The sequence below is a fragment of the Myotis myotis genome, unplaced genomic scaffold (genome assembly GCF_014108235.1).
Source record: "Myotis myotis isolate mMyoMyo1 unplaced genomic scaffold, mMyoMyo1.p scaffold_m19_p_1, whole genome shotgun sequence".
Classification (NCBI taxonomy): domain Eukaryota; kingdom Metazoa; phylum Chordata; class Mammalia; order Chiroptera; family Vespertilionidae; genus Myotis; species Myotis myotis.
The window spans coordinates 65,285,527-65,307,644 of NW_023416313.1; the positions used below are offsets into that span (position 1 = coordinate 65,285,527).

General features: G+C 43.8%; 1 protein-coding gene across 2 annotated transcripts in view; it reads left to right on the forward strand.

The window, feature by feature from the left end:
• BMPR1B (bone morphogenetic protein receptor type 1B) overlaps nucleotides 1-22,118 on the forward strand; it is a 383,526-nt gene that overhangs the window by 357,040 nt on the left and 4,368 nt on the right. For both annotated transcript variants that reach the window (XM_036340048.1, XM_036340053.1), the window contains exons 11-12: nucleotides 14,304-14,479; nucleotides 17,423-17,553. In XM_036340048.1, coding sequence (XP_036195941.1) covers nucleotides 14,304-14,479; nucleotides 17,423-17,553 — 307 coding nt within the window. The remainder of the gene's footprint in view (nucleotides 1-14,303; nucleotides 14,480-17,422; nucleotides 17,554-22,118) is intronic.

The window sequence follows — 22,118 nt, forward strand, 5'->3', positions numbered from 1 at the left end:
GATTCCTGGTCAGGGCACATGCCTCAGTTGTGGGCTTGATCCCCAGTGTGGGGAGTGCAGGAGGCAGCCAATCAATGATTCTCTCTCCTCATTGATATTTCTATTGCACTCTCTCCCTCTCCTTTCCTTTCTTAAATCAGTAAAAATATATATATATTTTAAAAAAATAAAACATGAGGTGCAGGACATTTCCTTTGTCTGGAAGTTTTTGGTTTGTGTAACTGAATAAATCCTGTCGCATGATCTTCCCACTTGAGCTGGGCCAGTTGGGTCCTCTCTACCATGTTTCTAGGCTCTGGAGGAAAGCATTTTGTAGTTGCTTCCAATTACTAATTTTTTTTTCTATGTGCAGCTGCCAGATTTATTTTCTTGAAGCATAATTTTGAACATTATCATAATTTCATCATTTCTTATGGCTTTGGGTTAAAATTGAGCTTTTATTCTGAACACTTTTTACTTTCTCACATCTTCAGGTGTTTTTAACATGCATTTGTCTTTACCTGAATACCCAACATCCCCTCTTCTACTTTAGATAACTATTGTTATTCTCTTACAAATCTGACTTTAAGTTCGTCTTTCTTACATACTCCCATGTGACCCTGTGCACACTCTCATGACATTTCTCACATTGTCGTACAGTAATCATTGACCACTTATCTGTCGTTCACATTGGAGACTGAACGCCATGAAGGTAAAAATCATGTTTTTCTGAAATTTGCATCTCCAGTGCCTTTCCTTGGTGCCCATTACTTAAGCGTTGCTTCAACATTTTGTAAAATAGATAATTGAATGATTTCATAGGGACGACAGGATGAAGGAGGGGCGGGGCGGGGGGGACCTCTTCTTTTAGGTCCAGAGATCTTACACACTCTGGATTACATCCACCTTACTAGTTTTGTACCTACAAAGTTTCCAGCTTGTATGCTCTCTTTAGCAAACCTGAAATACTTGCATTTTTTCCTTATATTTTTCCTCCTGCCCTGTTTTTTATTGCATGATCTATAGATTAGAATGCCCATATTTCTCCATTTACCTTAATCCAATCTCAGAGTTAGTTGCCTTTAAGTCACTGTTATTCATCCCCCAGCTAGAAATAGTGATGTCATCTTTTCTAGTCTAATTCCTGGCCCTTGACTTCTCATATTATAATTATTTTAGCACATGCCTCATCTTTTTTACTAGTCATTGGGCATCTTGAGAGCAAGATCCATGTACAAATTAATTAATGTATTTCCCATTCACCATGACATAGTGAGTTACCCATTATAGGTATTCCAACATCATTTTGAAATAATAAATATTGGCCATATAAAACTAATTGAGAACTCATCTTCTGTATAGACCTTAAAACAAATAAAGAAAATAGGTATCTATCATATTTATGGAACTTAGTTCTGCTGAGTATAGGGAAATAAACTGAATAACCTCTAAAATTTCATGCAAACCTTGAATCTAAGAAGTGGAGAGGAGCCCAGCCTGCATGGCTCAGTGGTTGAGCATCAACCTATGAACCAGGAAGTCACGGTTCGATTCCTGGTCAGGGCATTTGCCCAGCTTGCGGGATGTATCCCCAGTGTGGGGCTTGCAGGAGGCAGCCAATCTATGATTCTCTCTTATCATTGATGTTTCTATCTCTCTCTCCCTCTTCCTTCCTCTCTGAAATCAATAAAAATATGTGTTATTTTTTTAAAAAAAGAAGCTGCAAAACTTATTTCTTTTTTAAAAAGTGGAGAGGAATATTTTAAGGGCTAATTCAGCAATGTGTTTGGCATATCTAGACTAGTTCACCAAGAAAGGAACTATTTGAGGATGCCTGTTCAGGTGTGCAACTGCGATGGCTGTGGGAAGCACAGATCTCATATGACTGAAGAATCACGGTGGGACCATTTACCATTCTGGACCTCAGTCTTCTCTTCTATTAAGCATAGTTGGCATTTGATAATTTCAGATGCCCTTTCACTTTTATATTCTACTAGTGGCCCGGTGCATGAAATTCGTGCACATTAAAAGGGACTTAATTAGAGGAAATATTTTAATATTGCTGTTTGCTCTTTCTCTATAATAGAAGTGTCAAAGATGAAAGAAAATTAGTAAAATGTATATGAAAATCTCCCTCCTGTCAGAGTCTGGGGCATGCTGCGGGACCCAGAGTCAAGTCCCTGCCCACCCGCATGCTTCTCGAAATCACACGAGACCCAGATCCAGCCAGCCCCGCCCCCATCAAGCCTGCAGGGCAGGGGACACAGCCTCAGGTCCCCCATCAAGCCCTGCCGGGCAAGGGGCGCAGGCTCAGGTGGCCTCGGGTCCCCCAGCCCTGGTGCTGGGGCGGGGGGGCATGGCATCAGGTCCCCGGCCCCAGTGCCTGGGCGGGGGGTGCGGCCTCAGGTCCTCCGGCACGAGGGCACAGGGTGTGATAACCATTTGCATATTAGCTCTTTATTTTATAGGATGTTTGAAAGGAACTTTGATCTTATCAATTTTTGAGCCTCACTTTTAAACCATGCTTTACATATTCCTTTGGCTCCCACTCTTTGCCTGACTTGCCTAATTTAGGGGTGCATGTCCGTGGGTATGCGCACACACAGATATTTAGAGCTTTTTATTACAATTGGGGTCAAAGCTAACCCAGGTTTGAGTTCTTAGACGTCATATGTGACCTTCCTGTGAGAACTTAACACTTGACACTACATGGTAAGTGTTCTCTCAGGCTTTTAAGTCATTTCTGGGAGGTTCCAAGGGAAATTAAGAGCAAACTGTGCTTTAGAGATTTCCTGCACATGTAATTTTTTTAAAATCCTGAATTGGTTTCTTCATACACTGTCCTGAAAGTGATGTAAGTGCTGTTGCACTTCCTGGCCAGCACAGATTTAATCCAGGTGATGCCGTGGCAGACATTACCATTGCCCAAATCTCTCTTGGGAGGAGAAAACAGGACCCGTGAAATCCCTAGGAGGAACTTAACAAAGCTTTTTATTGTGTATCTGGAGGATCAAGGAGCCCTTCTGGTACTACAGTGTCAGAATAATGTATATTTTTAGGGGGGAAATAAATCCTGGTTTGGGAGCCTCTCGGGTATTATATTTTAAATAGAAAACCTACAATGAAAACTGGGCTGTAACACGTGTCTCCCAATTGGTGATTGTCAGCTTGTCCAAGTACAAAGGAGACAGAGTTGCCCAGACCAGAGGGCACTAAATTTCCTCAGAGTCTTTCTGATGTCGCTATTTTTAGCACTGTGTCTGGTTTGTGTACTTGGTGGTTTTTGAAAAAAAAGGGACATGGCTCAATGACTTGCCAAAGTCACAAAACTAAGCTAATTAGGGGCTGAGTCAGCTCTCCCAGTCAAGGTTTCTGCAGCCACATCCACCTCCTATTGAAGAGTTTTCAGTTCTGAAGTTCTGTGTTTAAGAAACCCTAAGATTGCTCAGGATTTAATCACGAAAGCAATAAATGCTGTTGAAAAGTGAGGCTGAAACTCTCCTCTTTAGTTAGCATCTGACTGGGCAGAGCTCAGGGCAGCAAATCAGTCCCACAGCTGTTTGCAAGATGACCAGAAACACTATGGGCATGCACAGCCCTTCTTCTGGGGGCTGCTGAGGATCATTCATGCCCTGGGAGGTCACTTTAGTCTCCCTCAGAGGTGATTTAATATTATCTGGTATATGTGGTTAATTTCAAACCCCACTTGTAAGCTACACGCAAACCCATGGCCTCCCTCATATGTCTTTTGCCCCCAATCCTTCCTTCACTGTTCTTAAGAATTCAGTTCTTAACTAATTAATTAATTAATTTACTTATTTATTTATTTCAGAGATAAAGGGAGAGGGAGAGAGAGATAGAAACATCAATGATGAGAGAGAATCATTGATTGGCTGCCTCTTGCACACTCCGTACTGGGGATCAAGCCTGCAACCTGGGCATGTGCCCTGACATTTAACTGTGACCTCCATGGCTCAACCACTGAGCCACGTCATCCAGGCTTATATTTTTTCAAGCGTTTAGATTATTAAAGTGCACATGTTTGTTTCTGCTCTTTCTCTATTACCTTTTTACCTCCCTTCTTCCTCTCCCACCTTTCCTCTCTGTTTTAGGCATCAGCAACATCTACCAAAAGACCCTGCATGTGTGCAAAGGCTCAGTGAGATAGAGCGGCCTCGTTGCCGCCAACGGGGGTTCCTAACTGGCTCCCTGGGCCATAATGGGTTCTGCATGTGACTTTCACAAACCTGTCAATCTCCCCGCAGTTGCTGGTCCAGGGGGAATGTGCACTGTGCTGGACCAAGCAGGGGCTTTTCCCTTTGCATAACACTTCTTGGAAGAATTCCTGCTATCTTATATAATAAAAGGGTAATATGCAAATTGACCAAACGGTGGAACTATAGGAATGCCCCTGGCCCCCCACCCCAGCCAGCTCGCCCCTGTTGGCCCCTATTGGGTGGGTCGGCTGGAACCCACCAGTGCATGAATTTGTGCACCAGGCCTCTAGTGGATATATAATTAGGAGAGGCTTAATTACCATCAAAAATATTTAATACAAAGCAAGGTGAAGACAGATACTAGGTTTTTTAAGATCTCCTTTATTTTCGGACACCAATATAAAAATGTTTTGCCTGCCCTTCATCCAGTGTATGACACTGACGTTAAAAGGCGTTCCCTGCTCCACGGAGTCCTGTGGGGAGCTCAGATTCATTTTTTAGACCTCTCAGGATCCTATCTGGAGGCTCCACTTTCAGCCTATCGGATTCAGCAGTAGTTCTGTGATCGCCTCCCTCAGTTACTCTAATCCTGTGGTGCACACACACCACTCTAGGCACCAGGCCAAACCAAGGAGGACACTGCAGGCAGCCTGCCCAGATGCAGGCAGTAAAGTGGCTCCCTGTCTGTAGACAGTAAAACCAATAATGCCTGGCTCAGTTGGTTAGAGTCATACCATGCACTGGAAGGTTGCGTGTTCGATTCCCAGTCAGGGCCTGTGTGTCTCTTTCACATTAATGTTTCTCTCTTTCCCTCCCTCCCTCTCTTAAAAAATTCAATAAAAAAAATAAACAAAAAAAACAACCAACTAAACTAAAACCAGTAGCAATGATCACCTTGTGCCCAGGTTCTAAACAGTGTCAGTGATGACATACATTTCCCAGCAGGTGCATTGCTTCCACCTTCCCCTCCTCAGTAAGCCCCTCCCTGGCACGTGCAGAGAAGAAGAGGAACATCTTAGTCTTATTTCATTTCTGCCTTTCCCTCCTCTCCTCTCCGTTTTTCTTTGTCTCACAGCATCACAGTCTTTGCTCCCTTCCCGGGGCCTGAAGCAGTTGCCTTGGGAGCTCTCACTTGTGTGTCCTCCTGGGTGAGAAGTGCCATTCAGAGTGTGCACACCCTTAGGAGGCCTCTTGGTCTTCAGTCTAGACCTCTTACTCTCTGTGCTGGCTGCTGCTGCTTCTTCTTTTTTTAATTAACATACAACTGTCATCCAGGGAACTTTGGTCAGTAATATAGCTGTTTTCATGCCTCTTTATGCAATCCTAGCTGAGGGCACTCTGCGTTTTAAGATTCATATACAGATAGACTTCATCATCCTCATCTCACCTAGTATAGTAAGGAACTCCATGTCATTCACAGTTCTTTGCCATATCAGCCCTCTCCCTCCCATGTATGTTGTACCTTTTCTACATGATGTAGCTACTGGTTCTTTTCTTCCCCAAATACCATCAGCTCAAGGTACATGTTTTGTAGGGTATAGTGTAAAATTTAGTGATAACATTCATGCTATCAGAATATTTTTCCTGATTTTTTTCTTACAGGGGTTAACATCTTCTCATGACCCTAGGGCAGAGGGGAGACCCCTCTTCTCCCTAGCTGACTTGCTCATTGCCTCCAACCTCCCAAGTTACTGTTTATTTATTTCTCAGAAAACTTTAGGTATTTTTATTTTATCCTGCCCCAGCTCTACTTTCCCTAAAGTTCATAAAGAAAAACACCCATTAAAGTGAAAAGTGTGATTTCAAAACAAAGGAAGTTTTTTCCTTGAGAGTAATCTACTTGACATCCCTTAATTTATTTTATTTTGTTTAAGTTATAATTTTATTCTCTTCCAATTCTACTTAAGTCTGTATCACACCAGTACTCACATTAACAGGGACAAAGGCTGTGGTGGATCTGATGGTGGCATCCTATATAATAAAACCCTAATATGTAAATAGACCGAACAGCAGAACTACTGGTCACTATGATGCGCATTGACCACCAGGAGGCAGATGCTTAACGCAGGAGCTGCCTCCTGGTGGTCAGTGTGCTCCCACAAGGGGAGCGCCACTCAGCCAGAAGCCGGCCTCATGGCTGGCGAGTGCAGCAAAGGTGGCAGGAGCCTCTCCCACCTCTGCTGCAGGCAGGCAGTAAGGAGGGAGGGGTCCTGGACTGTGAGAGCCCTGGACTGCGAGAGGGACATCTGACTGCCGGCTTAGGCCCAACCCCTGGCAGGTGGACATCCCCTGAAGGGTTCTGAATTGTGAGAGGGCACAGGCTGGGCTGAGGGACCCCTCCCCCCCAGTGCACTAATCCGTTAATTATAAAATCTAGTTAATTATAAAATCACAAATGGGGAACAATGACCCTGTAATTCTGGAACCCAATTCTTCAATCATGAAAAGTGAGAAGAAGTTTTCTGTATAGTGAATGCAGTGCCCATGATTTTGTTGGGATATTTTCAGTTCTTTCTGGTAGAAACTTTTTTTTCCTGTAATTTTGTTGTTTATTGAGACAGTTTTTGATGGTTAGAGCCTTCTGCCTCTAACCTATGCCTTCATCATTGAAACGTATGTCTTTCTTGTTCTTGATCCTCCTGAGTTCTTTTTAATTAAAATATATCTAATTCTAGTTTATAGGGGTGGAGAGGAGCAAAAGTAGGTTTACAGTTGTGAGTATGGAAAACAGTTAATTCTTGTGTTATTATTTATTAACTAGAGGCCCGGTGCACAAAAATTTGTGCACTCGGGGAAAGGGGTGTCCCTCAGCCCGGCCTGTGCCCTCTCACATTCTGGGACCCCTCGGGAGATAACGACCTGCTGGCTTAGGCCTGCTCCCGGGTGGCAGAGGGCAGGCCCAATCCCTAGGTGCAGCCCCTGGTCGGGCTCAGAGCAGGGCTGATTGGGGGGTTGGGGCACCGCCCCCTGTCACACTCAAGGTAGGGTCGATGGGGAGGTTGTGGCACCACCCCCTGTCACGCACAGAGCAGGGCCTATCAGGGGGGTTGGGGCTCCATACCCTGTCTCGCACAGAGCAGGGTTGATCAGGGGGTTGGGGAGCTCCCCTCTGTCATGCACAGAGCAGGGCCCATCAGGAGGTTGGGGAGCTACCCCTGTCATGCACAGAGCAGGGCCGATCAGGGGGTTGGGGCGCTCCCCCCGCCACTCACAGAGTAGGGCCAATAGGGGAGTTTGGGCACCGCCCCCGGTCACACACACAGCAGGGCGGATCAGGGGGTTGGGGTGCCACACCCTGTCACACTCAGGGCAGGGCCGATGGGGAGGTTATGGCTCTACCCTGTCACACACAGACCAGGTCCCGTGGGGGGCGGTTGGGGCGCAACCCTCTATCACCCACAGAGCAGGGCCGATCATGGTGTTGGGGTGCCGCCACTGTCACACTCAGGGCAGGGCTGATGGGGAGGTTATGGCTCTACCCCGTCACACACAGAGCAGGACCCGTGGGGGGCGGGGGGGAGTTGGGGCGCCGCACCCTGTCACACACAGAGCAGGGCTGATAGGGAGGTTGTGGCCCCACCCCCTGTCACACACAGAGCCGCAGGGCGATCAGGGGGTTTGGGCGTTGCCTCCTGCCACGCTGATCCCGGTGCCGGGAGGCCTCTCAGCTCCGCTGATCCCGGTGCTAGGAGGCATATTACCCTTTTACTATATAGGATAGAGGCCTGGTGCATGGGTGGGGCCGGCTGGTTTGCCCTGAAGGGTGTCCTGGATCAGGGTGGGGGTCCCCACTGGGGTGCCTGGCCAGCCTGGGTGAGGGGATGATGGCTGTTTGCAGCTGGTCACACACCCTTCAGGGTGGGGGTCCCCACTGGAGTGCCTGGCCAGTCTGGGTGAGGGGCTGAGGGCTGTTTTCAGGCTGGCGGGTGACTGAAGCTCCCAACCGCTCCTTTTTTTCTGTTGTTTTTTTTTTTTATTCTGGGCCAGCTTTAGCTCTGAGGCTCCGGCTCTTAGGCCTCCGCTGCTGAAAACAGGTATCTGGTTTGTTTGGGTTCTATAATCGAAACAATGTATAACTCCAGCTCTGAGATCCTGGCTCGCTGAAAGCAGGTTTCTGGGGTTTTGTTTAGCTTCTATATTTGTTACAATGTTTCAAACTGCAGGCTCAGAGGCCGGCAAGGCAGGTGGGGAACGTTGGTTTCCTCCGTCACTGAAGCAAGCAAGCCTCATGCTAGTTTCAAGCTGCCTGGCTGCTGGCTGCCATCTTGGCTGGCAGTTAATTTGCATATCACCCTGATTAGCCAATGGGAAGGGTAGCGGTCATACACTAATTACCATGTTTCTCTTTTATTAGATAGGATTATTGTATTTTTTTCCATAGGAACAAGTGTAACCCTACTTTTGCCCCACCCTGTATTTTAAACATAAAAAAGTTGAAAAAAATAATGAAACATTTATGCAATAATTTTTTTTTTTGTTATAAATCCTCACCCGGGTATATTTTTTCCATTGATTTTCAGAGAGATTGTAAGGGAGAGGGGGAGAAAGAGAGATTAGATAGATAGATAGATAGATAGATAGACAGACAGACAGACAGAGACATCAATTGGTTGCCTCCATCACACTCCCTGACTGGGGCTGGGGATTAGGCCTGCAGCCCAGGTAAGTGCCCTTGACAGGAAATCAAGCCCACAACCCTGCAGTGCGTGGGTCAATGCTCTAACCATTGGGAAACACTGGCCAGGGCTCATATAAAAATTTAAGGTCACCAGATGTTACCAATTTGCCTTATTTTATCTGGTCTTTCTTTTTAAAACAAATACAGTGTTGAAGATAGCCCTGTTGCATTCTCTTCCCTACTTTATTCCCCTTTATCCCTGGCAGAGGTAATCAGTATCTGAAGTTGGTATTTATCTTTCCTGTATATGATTTTAAAAATTGACTCCATGTGTGTGCAGCCACTCCAATACATAGGGTTATGTTGTGGGTTTGGAGCCGTTTTCTCTGACTCTGCTCCCTTGTGAGTGTCCATCTCTTCTTGCCAACCTTGTTTCTCACCCCTCCCCATCCCTCAATGGAAAAGGAGGGGGTGGGACGCTGAAGGTGCCCTGACTTTTTCTGCCTTTTCTGCTTCCTTCTTTGCTCTTGGGCCCTCCTCCAGTTACTCCCTACCCCATCCTTGCATACTCTGCATCATTCCACTCTACTTGCCATCTCTCTTTCTCCCTTTCTTTTTGGTGCCCCAGTGTTCAGTGAGTTTAATTTCTGTTTGTGGCCTTGAAGATTACCAAGCTCAGTTTTTCTCTGTCCTTATTTAGGACAGGTAAGATCATGTTTCTGAAAACCCAGGAGAGAGATGCAGGGTAATTACTTTCAAGTACAGAAACCCTCCTGAGGGAAAAGGCAGAGCTCTATGTTTTGGAGGATCTGATGTTTTATAATATCAGATGTGAATTACTTACAATTATCATGGTTGTTGTTTCAGTGTAGTGCTAAAGGCGTTTGCCTTTAGGTTAATAGTAATCATTTGCAAATTAATTGGCTTAACAAAATTCTATTTGTCCTCTGATTATCAGTAATATCTCATTTTATGATCTATACATAATAGAGATTTTTACATTTATCCTTAAATTATCCAAAGTGAACTTTACTGTAAACAGTCCTCTTTCTTCTTTCATTTAAAGCATATAATTTGCCTGCCTGGTTCAGCGCAGGCTGTGAGTGGAGATGGATCAGTGCTCTCCTCTTTAGGGACAGACCACCTGGTTGTGACAGATAGTCAGGGCTGAGAGAAGTCTACAGTCTTAGGCAGAAGACAGATATTTGTACAGATACTACAAGTGAGCATATTTATTCGGGTACCATGAGGAAAATCACCTAGGGTGGAAAATCACCAAGGTGGACGAAGGACAGTCGTGCCCAGAATTCCTAGTCTGCGTAGGAACTGGTTTTGGAGGATTTGATGGGGATACAAAATCCTTGACTGTATGTTCTTCAGAGTTTGAAGGTTTAAGAGCTTAGAGGTGAACTATAAGTCTGGCCATCACAAATCTTGACTCTTTTATAAGATAACAACTAACTTTCAGTTTCCCATTGATGTTTCAATGTCACACATTCCATTAGCTCTTCCTGACCTCTTAAAAACAAATAATGCATTAAGGAGCTAAGAGTAAGAATGGAAAGGAGTTGCCTAAAATCTTTATCAGCTATGGTCAGAGTATATCTTTGACCTGAATGCACTCCTGTGGGGCCTGTGCTAAGATGGTTCTTGGTTTCCTTTCGCAGTAATGTTCTGGAACGTAATTTAGGCTCTTTGCTGTCTTTCCATCTGCAAACCCTCAGGTTTGTTTCTCTGCATAGAACTCAGAATTCTGTAGCAGGTGTCACTACTGTCTTCCTCTAATGATTCATAATTATAAATTACTAGAGGCCCGGTGCACAAAAATTTGTGCACTCGGTGGGGGGGGATCCCTTAGCCTGGCCTGTGCGCTCTCGCAGTCTGGGACCCTTTGGGGGATGACCACCTGCTGATTTAGGCCTGCTCCCCCGGGGGATTGGGCCTAAGCTGGCAATCAGACATCCCTCTGGCAATCCGGCAGCCCTTGGGAGATGTCCACTTGCCAGCGGGGAGTAGACCTAAGCTGCAGTCGGACATCCTTAGCGCTGCTAAGGAGGCAGGAGAGGCTCCCACCACCACCGCTATACTGGCAGCCATCAGTCTGGCTTGTGGCTGAGCAGAGCTCCCCCATGTGGGAGTGCACTGACCACCAGAGGGCAGCTCCTGCATTGAGCGTCTGCCCCCTGGTGGTCAGTGTGTGTCATAGTGACCAGTCATTCCCAATCTTTCTGCTGTTAGGGTCAGTTTGCATATTACCCTTTTACTATATAGGTTAGAGGCCTGGTGCATGGGCGGGGGCTGGCTGGTTTACCCTGAAGGGTGTCCTGGATCAGAGTGAGGATCCCGCTGGGGTGCCTGGCCAGCCTAGGTGAGGGCCTGATGGCGGTTTGCAGCTGGCCACACCCCCTTCAGGATGGGGGTCCCCACTGAGGTGCCTGGCCAGCCTGGATGAGGGGCTGATGGCTGTTTTCAGGCTGGCCTGTGACTGAAGCTCCCAGCCTCTCCTATTTTTCTTTCTTTTTTTTTTTATTCTGGGATTTATTTACTGTCTATAATTGAAACTCTGTTGCCTTCACTGGTGCTCCCAGCTCTGAGGTATCTGGGGTTTGTTTGGCTTCTATAATTGAAACTCTGTTGCCATCCTGCTCGCTCCAGCTCTGAGGCCACGGCTGGCTGAAAGCAGGTATCTGGAGTTTGTTTAGCTTCTATAATTGAAACTTTGTTGCTTTCAGAGCTCAGAGCCGGGTCGTGGCAGGTGGGGAACCTTGGGTTCCTCCGTCACTGGAGCAAGCAAACCTCCTGCTCACTTCAGCTGCGTGGCTGCCGGCCGCCATTTTTGTTGGCAGTTAATTTGCATATCTCGCTGATTAGCCAATGGGAAGTATAGTGGAGGTACGGTTAATTACCCTTTTTGTCTTTTATTAGATAGGATAGCACACACACACACACACAAACCACAGCATACTAATGAAATACCTACTGTGTGCTCACAGGAGAGGTGTCAGTGGAGAGACCTTACTTTATAATTGCAGGTGGAGCTTTTGCAGCATCTTTTAAATCTGATATTTTCCCAGTTTATCATTCAACCTCTTCTCAGCTCACTTGCCTTCCTCACCATTTATGACTTAGGTACACAAATGACATTTGTTATTATACCATGTGGGTAAATACTAAGAATTTATGTTTTAACTTCTTTTCCTAGTCAGAAAAGAATTCAGAACACTAAGACTTACATTTACAGATGATAAGCAATACCAGCTATTTAGGTTTTTTTTTTCAGTGTTATAAATTTACACTTTAACTTTTAATTTAGGAAAATAGAGTCCATAAGTCAAAGCTCCTGGGAGATCACAAGGGGCCTATGGGTACACTTGTTCCATGTCTGCTGCTGTAACTCTAGAGTAAGGATTTTAGCTGGAAGTGAATTTTAAAAGGTTCAGAGAAAGAAGCTTTGGATTTATAAGTTTTTAGTAACTATAAACAGTTTTGAGATCTACAGAGGGGCATTTGCTACCCTTTAAATTTTCCTAAGTGACACTACATATTTTATGTTTAGAAGACAGAGACTGAGGCAATAAAATCAAGCCAAGAAGCTCCCCTCCCCCCAACAAAAGGCACTAGTGTTTTGGAAAGCCTGGTATTGCCTGTGACTCAGCAAGACAAAGGTGATGTTCCATATTTCTAACTCTTCAGTGTTGAGGAGAAATAACATGTCAATGCTTGAGAGTCAATGGAGTGTGATGAAAATAAAAATAAAAATAAAAAAACCAAACAAACACTTTCTTGGGAATCAGGAGATAGGCACGTTTATCAAAGATGTTCCCCAAACTTCAATTTAATGAATTTTTGTACCTTTTCTGTTTTATAGTTTCTTCACCCATCAGCACTAGGGTTTATTGCTCTTCTTCCTAGTCCTATTCATTTTTATTGAGGTAGTTCTTGTTAAACCTACTATGTGCATACTCCTGTGCTGGCGGCAGTGTTACATGTCTCCTTTAATCATCAACCTGTCAGGCAGTGGTAGTTCAACCACTTTGAAACATGGGTGCAGCACTGGGGCGCCAGCTCCCGGCACGGAGGCAGTGGTTCTGCAGGCCCAGCCTGCAGACTAGGGTCCATTCATCACAAATGTCCTTCCAGTCTATAGGAGGAATTACAAGTGGGTCATGTGAAATTTTCATAAAGATAAAGATATATTCAACTAGTGGCCTGGTGCACAGATTTGTGAACCTTGAAAGCAAATTGATTAGAATTCCTGGTGCTGCCGCAGCTCAAAGGGCGTCTGCAGAGTGTGTGTGTGTGGGGGGGGGGGTGGGGGGGGATGGGTGCGGGGGTGGGGGAGTAGAAGAAGAAAGAAAACTCACGCTAGGGTCTTCTGGCTCACAGAGCTGGCTCCAGTGCAGGGACTAATGTAGTTGGTCCCAGGTGGTGGCCGGCAGGGCAGTACTGGAAGAGATGGGCCAGACATGCCCTGGAGCCAACCTCCCATGGTCCCTTCCCGGCCCCCAGCCACACCTGGAGTGGCACCTTGGCTCGAAGGGCATCTGCAGAGTGAGCAGGGTCCCTCTAGTAGGGTTCCTCAGCCTGGCCTGTGGGGATCAGGCAGAAACCGGCTCTCCGACATTCCTCAAGGGGTCCCAGAGTGTGAGAGGGAACTCTGCAAAGTTGCTGTCATACAGGGTGTGGGATGCAAATGCAAGTGTGAAGTAAACCAGATTCAGGGCCAACAGTGCCCAGCAGCAACATAACCCACTGCCGAAGGAGGAATTGCGGGGCCCCTCGAGGACCCCCACAAGGAATCGGGCTCCCTCCTCTCTGATTCCAGGGTGCATTACCCGAGAACTGCCGCTGCCAAGTCCTGCATTGAGCGTCTGCCCCATGGTGGTCAGTGTGCGTCATAGGTACCGGTTGGTCAGATGGCATTCACTTAGCCTTTTATATATATAGATTACTCCTTCCATCCTTTTATTAAAAATATATGCTATTTGATTCATGAAATGTCATAGTAGAAAGCTTTTTTAGGTCCCTGCTTATCAAAGTAAAACATTTACAAGTCTTTGTTGGTTCTCTGTCCCCCTTCCCTATTTTCCTTGTTTGGCTATCTAAAAGCTTCATAATACTTGGCTTAAAAAATACTGCCTCAAATAATCCAATTTTGTATTGCATAATTCATTTTTTTCAGAAGAAAGTTATTGAAATATGAAGGAAAGGGAGATATTTTTTAAGCATTTAATTTACGTTTAGCAATTATGTAGAGTTTATATTTGATCTAGTGGTAATGCAATCTTGTATTCTGATTGTCATCTTTATTGTGTTTTTACCTGTGAATATTTAATATAACTCTTGGCTAGGAATGTTTTTCCAGGAAATGGTTTTCCCTGAAGGGATACCTTTTCCCATCTTCCACTAACGCCCTGGTTCTGGAATCACCTTGATTTGACACTTGGTTCTCTTCAGTACTGACGGTGCTCTGCTTTACTTTTCCTTAGCGATACAAATGAAGTTGACATACCACCCAACACTCGTGTTGGCACCAAGCGCTATATGCCTCCAGAAGTGTTGGATGAAAGCTTGAATAGAAATCACTTTCAGTCTTACATCATGGCCGATATGTACAGCTTTGGGCTCATTCTTTGGGAGGTGACTAGGAGATGTGTATCAGGAGGTAAGTACCAGTGGTACCATTGGGCTACTACAATTCCTTTTTTCTCTCTCTTTTTTTAAATCCTCACCCGAGGATATTTTTCCATTGATTTTCTTAGAGAGAGTGGAAGAGATAGGGAAATACAGAGAAACATCAATGTGAGAGAAACACATCAACTGGTTGCCTCCCACATGCACCCGGGCCCGGGCCCGGGAGGAGCCTGCATCAGAGGTATGTACCCTTGACTGGAAGTGAACCCGGGATCCTTTGGTCTGCAGGCTGATGCTCTATCCACTGAGCAAACCAGCTAGGGCCAAATCCTTTTTTCTGATCAGAAATCAAAGTTGTCTACAAAATCAAATTTTGTCCTTTATTTCTGTTGACTCAGTCATGATCCTTCTAGGAAATAATACTTCACATCATAGAATTACCTTTGACTGCATTCTTCTCTCCACCTATGACTGAGGCATCTCTTCTAGGCACATTGTCAACTTCCTCTGTCTTTTTGAAGATCACCCTGTTCTATTATATGTATTGTCTCACTCTTGAACTCTTTCTCTAGCCATTGCTTTATCAAGTTAACCTCCTTCTCTACCCCTTCCATCTTCTTCTTACCAATCTGCTGGGCCCCCTGCCCAACTCTAGGGCCCCATTTCCTGTGGCTTCCTCTGCTCAGATGAAAAGACATAACTGTGGGGTGGGACACCCATTATTTAACCCCCCGCCCTACTTCTTAACTTTCTACAATACTTACTCATAAAGCAATTTGAAAACATCGGTTTTTATCAAAATGAAATTAAAGCATAAGAATATTATTATTGGTCATGGTAATCTTTTTACAAACATAAAGTTTCCCTAGTAAGGCTAACTAAGGAAACATCCTTAAATATTCAGAGGTGTTATTATTGCTTGTAGCATTGTGCCTACTGCGGCATAATTTGTCTTTTAGTAGATTCCAGCACCTTTCAGTTGAGGAGCTGAGTCTGAGGCTCTTTGGTATCAAGTATGTTGTTTATGGTTCTAGTCATGGTTGTGCTTGATAAGTAAATCCTGGTACTGCTGCTCTTCTTCTTGATGGAGGTGAGTTAAACTCACCTTCATGAAAACTGGAGCATGCCGAATATTCTGAAAGTGTAGCCTACAGTTAACGAGTCTGGCACTTGTATCTGGAAACCTTTGACAACTTACTAACTTTTCTTTCTTTCAGTTTTCTTATCTTAAGAGAGAGATGGATTATTGCACTACCTCAGGGGGTTGTGAGGTTTTTGTGATTGTAAAGAGAATTAATATTGCCTGACCCATAAATAGTACTCAATACATGTTAGCTGTTATTTTAAATTTTCACTTTGGTTGGTAGAACCTTAACTTACATTTAGAATCCTATTGAAATATAAAGGAGAGACAGTTAATCAATAGGCATTCATACTTCTGTAGCAAGATCATCTTCAGTGGTGCAGTGTCTTCTAATCACTCTAGAGATTCTGAACTTCTCATTAGCTTGAGTTGAAATAGAGCACATCCCCTCTGAAGTAAGAGAACTCTTTTTGGTCCAAAGGGAAGTTAATGTAGAACATTTTTCTGATTCAGATATTGAATAAATCTCCCAACATATTATGAAGAAGAAAAGGAGTAACAAAAACATAAATTAACTAACTGCCTATGCTTTGATTTTGTTTTGTAAAGAGGAAGTGAGCATGTTTTTGAACAAAATGTTTATACTTATTTAAGACTAGAGGCCTGGTGCATGAATTCATACACAGGTGGGGTCCCTCAGCCTGGCCGGCAATCGGGGCCAATCGGGGCTGTCTCGCCCAGTCCCGATCAGGGCCGGCCAGCGGCGGGGAGGGACCACGGAAGGTTAGCTAGCTGTGGGGAGGGACCCTCAAGAGGTTGGGACCATGGGAGGATGGCCAGCTGCAGGGTTTTGGCTGTGGGACCACACTGACCACCTGGCCAGCTGAGGGTAGGGACCGAGGGAGACTGGCCAGCCTCAGGAGGTTGGCTGTGGGAGCACACTGTCAACCAGGGGCAGCTCCTGCATTGAGCGTCTTCCCCTGGTGGTCAGTGCGCATCATAGTGACCAGTTGATTGGTTGTTCGGTCAGCCGGTCGTAATGGTCACTTAGGCTTTTATATATAGAGAGATAGGTTTATAGGAGTTGAAGGAATAGGATAATATAAGATTACTTTTCAAATTATGTTTCCCTGGAAATCTAAAGCAATTAGGGCAGCAAGAAGCCTGTATTTGAAAGCCTGTGTTTGGAATATGGGCAAAATGATTCTTAGCTTAAAAACAAGCTGGGGTACCCTGGCCAGAGTGGCTCAGTTTCTTGGGTGTTGTCCCATGCACCAAGTAGCTGCTAGTTCATTTCCTGGTCATGGCACATGTCCAGGTTGCAGGCTTGATCCCAGTAAAGGCCAGGAGGTAGCCGATCAATGTTAACATTTTTAGGTGTGTACATTTCTCTAAATTTTAAATATGGAAGAATGCATTCTTATGATTAAGCAGAAAAAATGTAAATGTGACATTTTATTCAAGTAGAATACACTGCCAAATTTATTATGAGATTCATAATCTCATATTGCAGTAATAGAAATGATCACATATTATACGTATGAGTTTGGAATGTGTCTGCCAAATTTGCATGGAGATTTAATATAGATTTTAAAAATTTTTGGCATACAAGAGCCTTTGTAAAATTGGAAGTAAATTTGAGGTGCTTATTTTACTTAGCTTTTGGAACTTAGAAGAAAAGGATTGAAGACCTAAAGTAATATGTTTCATTGGGATTTTCATTCATTTAAAAATTAGATTAAGTGTCATTTGGGAACATTTTTTTAGAGATTTATTTTGCTGTTTTTCAGGCTTGTCTTTAGTACTGACAGAACTTTTTTTTGAGAACAGTTTGTATGTTAGAATTTTATTTCACAGAAAAAAAGTATAATAGTAAAACCGTGTTTTCAGGTGCAGTGGAAGAATACCAGCTTCCCTATCACGACCTGGTGCCCAGTGACCCCTCTTATGAGGACATGAGAGAGATTGTGTGCATCAAGAAGCTCCGTCCCTCATTCCCCAGCCGGTGGAGTGGCGATGAGGTAAGGTTCCGGGAAGCCATGTGCTATAGAAATTTTCCCTTTTTGCCAAAATTCCAAATATTGATTGCAGGAGTTCTTATTCTTCTTTGTTCTGTTGGTGATGGTAGTGATGTCTCACTGTGATGATTTATATGGTGCTACGTGTAATGTGGTAAATTGTCCCTTTTTTCCTAACTTGATTTTGCCGCTTCCAAAATATATTGAGTGGGTTAACATTTAGCCATCATAACAGACAACATTATTTCATTTATTTGTGATGTCCTGACAATGGCATAAAGGCTCTATTTCTCTCTCTATGTGTTTTTATTTTTATTTTTTACTTTTTAAAAAATTCTTTATTGTTTAAAGCAGTGGTTCTCAGCCCTCCTAATGCCGCGACCCTTTAATACAGTTACTCATGTTGTGGTGACCCCCAACCATAAAATTATTTTCGTTGCTACTTCATAATTATAATTTTGCTACTGTTATGAATCGTAATGTAAATATCTGATATGCAGGATGCATTTTCATTATTCGCGACCCACAGGTTGAGAACCACTGGTTTAAAGTATTACATATGTCTCCTTTTCCCCCTATTGATCTCTCCCAGCCATTCCAACCCCCCAGCATATGCCCTCACCGCCCCCCCCGTGTCTGTGCAAATGGTTTATGCTTATATGCATGCAAAAAAAGTCCTTTGGTTGACCTCCCCACCTACCCTGCCTTCCTTCTGAAGTTGGACAGGTCTGTTCAATGCTTCTATGTCTCTGCCCCTATTTTTGTTCATCAGTTTATGTTGTTCATTATATTCCACAAATGAGTGATATTTATCTTTCTTCAACTGGCTTATTTCGCTTAGCATAATGCTGTCCAGGTCCACCTATGCTGTTGCGAATGGTAAGAGTTCCCTCCTTTTTAAAGCAGCGTAGTATTCTATTGTGAGGATGTAGCACTGTTTTTTAATCCACTCATCTGCTGATGGGCACTTGGACTGTTTACAAATCTTAGCTATTGTAAATTGTGCTGTTATGAACGTAGGGGTGCATATATCCTTTCTGATTGGTGTTTCTGGTTTCTTGGGATATATTCCTAGAAGTGGGATTACTGGGTCAAATGGGAGTTCCATTTTTTGAGGAAACTCCATACTGTCTTCCACAGTGGCTGCACCAGTTTGCATTCCCACCAGCAGTGTAAGAGGGTTCCTTTTTCTCACATCCTCGCCAGAACTTGTCGTTTGTTGATTTGTTGATGATAGCCATTCTGACAGGTGTGAGATGGTACTTCATTGTTGTTTTGATTTGCATCTTTTGGATGATTAGTGACTTTGAGCATCTTTTCATATGTCTCTTGGCCTATGTATGTCCTCTTTCGAAAAGTGTCTGTTTAGGTCCTTTGACCATTTTCTGATGGATTGTTTATCTTCCTTTTGTTAAGTTGTATGAGTTCCCTATACATTTTGGAGATTAAACCCTTATCAGATACAGCAGGTCCCTGGGTTCTGTCAGAGATCCATTCCTACAGCGACATAACGTGATTCTCACTGTAAGTGGGAGCCCGCTACATAAGCACCTGTGTCACTCACATGGAGCACATACAGAGCAGTAATGAAGTGAAACAGTAAAAAAATTTAAAAGAAATTTAAATTCCTGACCTTTACTTGCAGTAAATTAATAATAAAAAACATAAAGCACATAATGCACATTCATCGAAATGATGGAATTTTTTTAATATAAATAAGTGGGAGATGGCGACGTAACCATGAAACAATGTATGTCGAGTCCGATGTAACCCGATGACTGCCTGTATAACATTAGTCAATATGTTCTCCCATGCAGTGAGCTTTCTTGATTTTTTTTTGATGGTTTCTTTTGTTGTGCAGAAGTTTTTATTTTGATATAGTCCCATTTGTTTATTTTCTCCTTAGTTTCCATTGCCCTAGGAGCTGTATCGGTAAAGATATTGGTATGACATATGTCTGAGATTTTGCTGCCTATGGATTCTTTAAAGATTTTTGTGGTTTTCCCATCATATGATTAAGTCCTTTATCCATTTTGAGTTTATTTTTGTCTATGGTGTAAGTTTCATTTTTTTTTTTGCATGTATTTGTCCAGTTTTCCCAACATCATAGATTGAAGAGACTATCTTGACTCCATTGTATGCTCTTGCCTCCTTTGTCAAATATTAATTGAACATAATGGCTTGGGTTGATTTTTGGGTTCTATGTTCTGTTCCATTGGTCTATATGTCTGTTCTTGTGCCAGTAACAGGCAGTTTTGAGGACAGTGGCTTTGTAATACAGTTTGATATCTGGTGTTAAGATCCATCCAATTTTGTTCCTCTTTTTTTTTTTAGGATTGCTGCAGCTATCCAGGTTTATTTATTTATTTATTTTCATTTCATATTTGGAGAGTTTGTTCTAGGTCTGTGAAATATGCCGTTGGTATCTTAATGGGGGTGCATTGAATTTATAGATTGCTTTGGGTAGTATGGGCATTTTAATGATGTTGATTCTACCAATCCATGAACATAGTATATTCTTCCACTTGTTTATGTCTTCCTCTATCTCTTTTTTCAATGTCCTGTAGATTTCTGAGTATAAGTTAAGTTTAACTCCTTAGTTAAGTTTATTCCTAGGTATCTTAATTTTTTTGTTGGAATGGTAATGGGATTGTTTTTTTAGTTTCTCTTTCTGTGAGTTCATTATTGGTGTATAAAAAGGCCATATATTTCTAGGTCTTAATTTTGTATCCTGCTACATTACCGAATTAATTTATTAAGTCTAGTAGTTTATTTGATGGAGTCTTTAGGGTTTTCTATGTACAATATCATTTCATCTGTGAATAATGACTGTATAGCTCCTGCTTTTCCAATTTGGATGCCTTTTATTTCTTCTTCCTGTCTGATCACTATGGATAGTACTTCTAGTACTATGTCAAACAGGAGTGGTGAAAGTGGGCATCCCTGTCTTATTCCTGTTCTTAGGGGAAATGGTTTTAGTTTTTGTCCATTGAGTATGATGTTGGCTGAGGGTTTGTCATATAAGGCTTTTATTATGTTGAGGTATGTCTGTTTCTGACAGGGCTTTAGGTGGGGGTGGTGCTATATCGCTATCTGGTACCGAATGGCCCCTGTTCAGACCAGTCCCTGAGGGCTCTGTGGGGCTATTCAGTCTTTATTTCCTTTGTAAAGCTCAAGGTGTAGGCTGTTTATGGCTGTATTAGCTCTCTTGAGGCAGCTGGGAGGGGCTGGCTCTCCAGGAGAAAAATGGCTGCTTAGATTTGGAGAGTCATGACCTCCTGATCACCTCTCACTGTCTGTTCTCCTCCACCGCCTCTTCCCAGACTCCACAAATCTGCACCTCTACCTGCATCGCAGCCTCGGGTGAGTGTTTGCAGTTGAAAGTCCCATGAACGGGGTTTAGCAAATTAAAGCAAAGACAAAACAGGCAAAACAACCACGTGACTGCCAGTTTCTCTCCCACTAGCACCCCGTGGCTCAGTCAGCTCTTCAGGCCACCCTCTGGGAGCAGCCCCTCATGGCTGTGGACTTAGATCTAGATTCCCCAGCTGCCAGCACCCCTGTGGACTTCCTTTCCACAGTCGGATGTTACATCTGTCCCCCATGGACACAGACTTGGTGCAGCGCAGTTCCTTCTGAACCCTCTTGGCCTGGTGGTCACACATCTCTTTCTAGCCCAGATCCCTGATTCTACCGTTCTCCAGGCGTCCTCTGCCCTTCCCGGCTGTGAATTGTCTCACCAGCTCTGTCTAATTTGACAATTCAAGGAGGATGTTATTTGACTCAGTTGCTCCCTATATCTACTCTGGAACAAGGTGCAGGACATGTCTGCCTATTCGGCTGTCATTTTTCCTGTGTGTGTGTGTGTGTTTAAAGCATCATGAGTTTTTCTCCATGAAAAACCCACATGCAACATTCTCACATTTTGATGAGAGAAAAGATAGGCATCTGAAAAATGCCATTTTCTATACAGAGAAGTGATACACATTGACCTAGTTGAGATGCCTGAGGATGCTGTGGATCTTTGTTAATAAGGATGAGGAGATGAGATTTGAAGGAATCCACGTGCAACGAGGCTGTAAGGGTACAGTGGTGAAGCCTAAAACAGGTCTGCAAAGAAGCTGTGCGTAAGGAGGAACTGAGTGGGGCAGGCCTTGCCTTCCCTGACTCATCTGCTCCACATCCTCTCCATCCATCCTCTAAGCTTGCACACTCACCAAATCCTGGAGCGCTCTGGCAGGCTGGCACATTCAAGATGCCTGAGCATCAGACATGTCCCAGAGCCAGGGCAAACATGTGGGCAGAGCGCTGTTTATGAAACAATTCTTCACCGTTAAATGCATTTAAAAACAACCTTTGGATCATTGATTTTATGCTAAATCATACATATGTTTTTCAATGAGCTATGCAGAAAGCTTTATGAGATGCTGGAGTTACCTTCCTTTGAAGCTGGTTGCAGGCACTGGTAATACCCCAGATTCCTTCACTGAGGATTTCTAATGAAGTGAAATTGTGCTTTCAACAGGAAGACCAATAATTTATGTAGGAGAAAGTTATATCGAGGCCCC